Below are 5562 nucleotides of genomic sequence, written 5' to 3' on the forward strand. Positions count from 1 at the left end.
CGCATACAGATCTCTGTCATCTCTTTAGCAGAAGCTGGGCCGCTAGTTTAGATCTTGTGGACAAACAGCAATATTAGAATTGTGTCAGGCAGTGCCAAATTATACATAATTCATCTCAACTTGTTATGTTACTATACAGTGAGAATAGGCATAGTTCTGTATGCAGCTCAGGCAGTCGCTGGGCTCTGATCATCTCTGGAACCACCCTTCTTTTTCTCTTCTGAGATGAGCAAATTGCATCGCTTCCCCAAAAAGTTACAGCCATACTAAGGTTGTTTCCTACAACAGCTCTGGCGGCGCGGTGTTGGTTGTAAGGATGACATAACAGTGAAGGCAATCACGGGGTGATGCCTCTTTACTGGAACCACCCTTCTTTTTCTCTCCTGAGATGAGGAAATTGCATCGCTTCCCCAAAAAGTTACAGCCATACTAAGGTTGTTTCCTACAACAGCTCTGGCGGCGCGGTGTTGGTTGTAAGGATGACATAACAGTGAAGGCAATCACGGGGTGATGCCTCTTTGTCATTTCCTTCTCTCTCCACATCAGCCATGCAGCTGTTTTCTGTGAAAACAGTGCTAGACTGAGGGTGTCAATGCAAATGAGGAGGTATGTGCAAACTACTAAATTATATCTATAGTCTCAATTTCTGTGCAGATAAGAAGCACTAGAAGGTGAGTTCATGATGCAATACTTGCCTGTTTCTGAAGATGGTAAAATGAGCTGGCAGCATGGCAAAGGACACTCGACTAACTCCAGAAAAGACACTACATATTTTCATCTTAAATCTTTCTATTATTTTTGCCCTTGCTTTTCTTTTTTTAAAGGAGAAAATCAACTCTTTTCAAATTTGCAGCATGAGTCACTTTAGAAAGTAGGGCTTTATGTATCACAAAGGCAAGTCTATCTCCTTTCCTGCCTGTTCCCATAGTAACTCTTCTAGCCGATGCCCTGTGAAGACTGAATTCCAAGTAACTCCAAACCCTTCAAATGCGGAACTAACTCTGCAGTCAGAAAGAATATTTTAAAAGTTTGTGAAACTCTTGAAAGCGCAGAAAAGTACTAACACTTGCAAAACGTGAAGCCTTGCAAAGCTTCCTTTTGTTCAAGGGTTATTTGATGTTAGTACATAGTAGCTGTTACAAGATTTAGCTGTGATGGTATCTCACCACTGTGGCACTGGGAACATCACGCAGCTTCTTTGTCAAGGAGACAGAATGTGAGGGTGACCTTGGGGGCTTTCGCAGGCGGTGATGTTGCTGTAGAAACAATGGCAGACTATTCAGTGCTCAAGGCAGATGTCTCGGACATCTCACAAACAGCAGCCACCGGAGAATGGCCCATAACATAAGCCAGTTTTCATTTGTTCAGGGCCAGGCTAGGGGAGAGCATCTTGGCAAGCCAGAATATTCTCATGGAAGAGGAGAACGCTCAGAAGCAAAAAACCATGTAGCGTGAGAAATGAAAAAGATAAGTAGTGAAAGGTCCTTATTTTCACCAAATCTCAGGCAGCTTTCTGAAACTGAAGTTCATAATTACAACAGTGCTGTTCTGTTTTAAAAAGGGGGGGGAAATCTGGTATTTCGTTGCAGCTTTTACGAAACTTTTTCTAGTTCACTATTCTATCATCTGTTCCACTGGTTAATGTACAATTTTCTGCAAGACAGAAAATAATTGTGCTTCTATCCAGGGATAACCAGAAAAAACTAGAGGCAGTAGTTTTAATCTCTTAAAACCTGGATAATGCAGTATTGCATGAGCAGTCAGAGGAAAACGCAGTGTTCAGTTTGATCTTGAAGTGTTCTGCTTATTGGCAGCACAAACAAATAGGAATAACTATTTTTTAACCTGGTCTCTTGTAGCGGCTGGTAACTAGGACGAACATCCTCTGCTCGGCTCTGTAGCTGTGAGGAATGGCCACGGAAGATCCCGGCAAGAAGACTGAAGTGGTACTGCTGGCCTGTGGGTCCTTCAATCCCATTACCAACATGCACCTAAGACTATTCGAGCTTGCTAAAGACCACCTCCATGAAACAGGTAGGATGGATATTTCTGAAGGTAATATCCTTCAGAACAGCTCTGGTAACTACACACTTAAATGTTAAGGTGAATATTTTGTGTATATGAATGTCTGTTTGACAGTGATGAATATTTCTGGAAATACTAGAAAGATACCGATGCTAGTATGTGTGTATGACTCATCTAAAACCATGTAGGCCAAAGACAAGAGAACAGTCTTATATATATGTTGCTAATTTTAATGAGCTAAAGCATGAGTTCTGAAGTTTTTCTTTACAGAAGTAAATCTTTCTAACGTATCTTAATCTTGCATTGTGCTGCCTTGCACGATGGCAGAAGTGTGCCGTACTTTTCCACTGGGCTGGAAGTCAGAGCTGGCCTTGGTGTTCTTAGAGACTGCAGTGAATAATGGTTATGTCATAGTTTAAATACAATACAGCGGAAGTAACATCTGCTCAACAGCTTTTCATGTTCTTGTGTTTTTTTCCACAGGAAAATACAAAGTAATCAAAGGAATAATTTCACCAGTAGGTGATGCATACAAGAAGAAAGGTCTGATCAGTGCGGATCACCGAGTAGCTATGGCAAAACTAGCTACAAAAAACTCAGACTGGGTGGAAGTTGATGATTGGGAAAGCAGCCAGAGTGAGTGGTTGGAAACACTAAAAGTTTTAAGGTATTCAGCCAAACCCTGACAAGTCTTGAGAACCTGTAGAAGGATTAGGAATGGTGTTAGCTCAAACAAGTTAGGATAACAGCAGGCTGACCCCGAATCGTATGAGTAGACGCAGTGAATTCGGAAGTACTATTTCTATGAGCGTTGTAAGTGAACGATTGCACCATTAGTCCTACATGTAGAAAAAAAATGAAACTATTTCTAAGCCATATTGTTTCCTAGGCTTTATTCAGTTTCTGTGCTGAAAAGGTGATCATGAGGAAGGACAAGGGACTGGAACAGGGTAGACCCCTGCTACACGAGCTTCCCTCGCCTGATTCTGATAGTGCTGTGCTGCCCATTGTGTGCTTAACGGTTGGCATGAGAATTGTCTGAAGGAATATCTGGGTTTATCTTTTCTGCTCCTTCAGTCACTGCTACTTCCCTGAAGTTTTTCTTCTCAGACCAAATTTTAATTTGAAAAGAAAAAAAACCAACCTTGTAGTTGTTGCTTTGAAATCTTTGCACTTTGACCATCTTAGGACCCAGGTTCTCCCAATTCCCAGTTCCAGCAGATCCGTTCTTGGATGGATTATCTGTGAAAGTACTGCAGGAGGAAGTGGTGACAGATGACGTAGTAGGCCATATTCTTTACCATATTCTTCTACATCTTTAAAATACCTAAAATACATCTGTTTTGCAGGTACCATCATCAAAAGCTTTTATCTCCTGAACCCACTAATAGTCTGCAGAATGCTATACCTCTAACAAAGCCAGGACGGAAGAGGAAACAGGAACCAAATAGGCATGACCCCGTTAAAAAGAAAAATCAGAGTCCAGACATAAAGAGTTAAGTCTGTTTGCAAATCAAATGCTTAACAATACTTGCTATTTCAAGGGAATTGCGCTCAGGAGAAACTTTTTTTGATGCTAGTTCTTGGTTCTGATTTCACTGAATAAGTTTATTCCCTTAGATCCCACAGCAGTAGGCTTTGTAGCAAGATGACTTCAAGGGTAAAATATATAGGACATGAAAAATACTCATGGTAATAGAAATTTGAACTGAAAAAGGTCTGACCTATCAATTTTACCTACAGAACTTTGCTAAGCTGCAGTTACAGCTGAGAATTTTGGATCATACTATAAGTTGCTGAAGAAACAGAGGACAGGAATAAGTCCTGAAATTCAAAATTTACCTGGGTACGGGGTAATTTTAAATTGTAATTTAAAACTTCATACAACAGATGTAGCTTGGCTTGGTAATTTTAGGTAGCATTTATTCTGCTTATTGCTTTTAGATCTTTAGTTTAACATGTACAATTATATGTATTCATACAGAATTTGAACAGCCTCACACAATGACCATCTTAATCCTTTATATTGGCAAATCTTGACTTCTGCCTGACTTCTTCCCTTGAACCTTTCCAAATTCTTCTGTTTAACAGATAGTGTTTTAAAGTAAATGTGTTCAAAGAAAAGACCAACAGCATCAGGCAGGCTTCTCTCCTACAGTGTTGACAGATATTCTGTGACATTCCTCCCACCCCGTGACATTACTGCAAGCTGCACTTCTGTAGCACTTGGAATGTTGCTGCCGTAACTTTAAGGTGGTTTCTGTGCACATGCTTCTCTAGATTCCCTATAAAACACCGCATGGAAGAGAGTCCTCTGACATCAGGTCACAGTCTGGGGTGGGGTGTGGGGGAGGTGGTCTTCATTTATATTTTCTTTCCTTTTACATAATTCCCTCTGTCCCCTGTCCTGTAAAAGCTACCTCCTCTTCTGTAACTCTCTGGGATGTCAGGTCAACTTTCAGTGTCCTTTCATACTTAACTATTATTTTCTTGTACTTTATCCTCACAGTGATTGATTGACCCCAAGGCTGAATGAGTCCTTTTGAACAAAGGGACTTCCATAACCTTCTTTCAGAAAAATTCTGTATTGAAGTTACTGATTATAAATTAAATACTGTGCATCTTCTTTTTTTATTTCATTCCATTGTATCATCTTAACCAAAGATACAGAGAGGTAGCTTAGAAATTAAATATCGCCATCAAGTTAGCTAAAATCTGGTGGCCTAAGCCAAGCCCTGTTTCTCACTTATTTTTCTTTTTAAGGTGTCCCACAAGTTAAACTGCTTTGTGGAAGTGACATGCTGGAATCTTTCGGGATCCCCAATCTGTGGAAGTTGGAGGACATCACTGAAATTGTGGAAAATCATGGCCTTGTATGCATCACTAGGGCTGGAAGCAGCGTTCAGAAATTCATCTACGAATCTGATATTTTGTGGAGACATAAGAATAATATTCACCTTGTGGAAGAGTGGATCACAAATGACATTTCCTCCACCAAGATTAGGAGAGCACTGCGGAGGGGCCAGAGCATTCGTTACCTAGTGCCTGATGTAGTTCAAACGTACATAGAAAAACACGATCTGTATAGTCCAGAGAGTGAAGACAGGAATGCTGGGGTTGTCTTAGCTCCCCTACAGAAACATGTGAGTGATTCCAACAACTGAGAGGCACTATACAACTAACTTACTTTCTGCTGTGAAAAGAGCTACAGCTCAGTACAGGAAAATGTGGGTTTTGGGGTTGTTTTTGTGGTTTTGGTTAGTTTTTAGTAAATAGTGGGCTAATTCTGTGGCTTTAGTATGTATGTAGTTGCTGTCAAGGTTTGGTGCACGCAGTAATTGGACCTACACAGTCTTTTTTAAATCCAATAATAAGATTGTCACATTTAAACATTTTGTCACAGTGCAGTGAACTAAGTATAAGAATTGACACTTGCATATGACAGTTAGAAATTAACAGACAGAACAAATGAAAGTGTTCTGATCGGTTTTAACTCAGACTGCTATTTACAAAATACCAACACATCTTTTTAAGAAC

At 40.3% G+C, this 5562-nt stretch overlaps 1 protein-coding gene across 1 annotated transcript; it reads left to right on the forward strand.

The window, feature by feature from the left end:
* The first annotated feature begins 1910 nt into the window (after positions 1–1910).
* On the forward strand, positions 1911–5189 carry NMNAT1 (nicotinamide nucleotide adenylyltransferase 1). Its single transcript, XM_010145996.1, has 4 exons — positions 1911–2034; positions 2509–2692; positions 3375–3520; positions 4789–5189. The coding sequence occupies exons 1-4, from the start codon at positions 1911–1913 to the stop codon at positions 5187–5189; spliced, it is 855 nt and encodes a 284-aa protein (XP_010144298.1).
* Positions 5190–5562: the final 373 nt, after the last annotated feature.

Source organism: Buceros rhinoceros, unplaced genomic scaffold (genome assembly GCF_000710305.1).
Source record: "Buceros rhinoceros silvestris isolate BGI_N320 unplaced genomic scaffold, ASM71030v1 scaffold44811, whole genome shotgun sequence".
NCBI lineage: Eukaryota > Metazoa > Chordata > Aves > Bucerotiformes > Bucerotidae > Buceros > Buceros rhinoceros.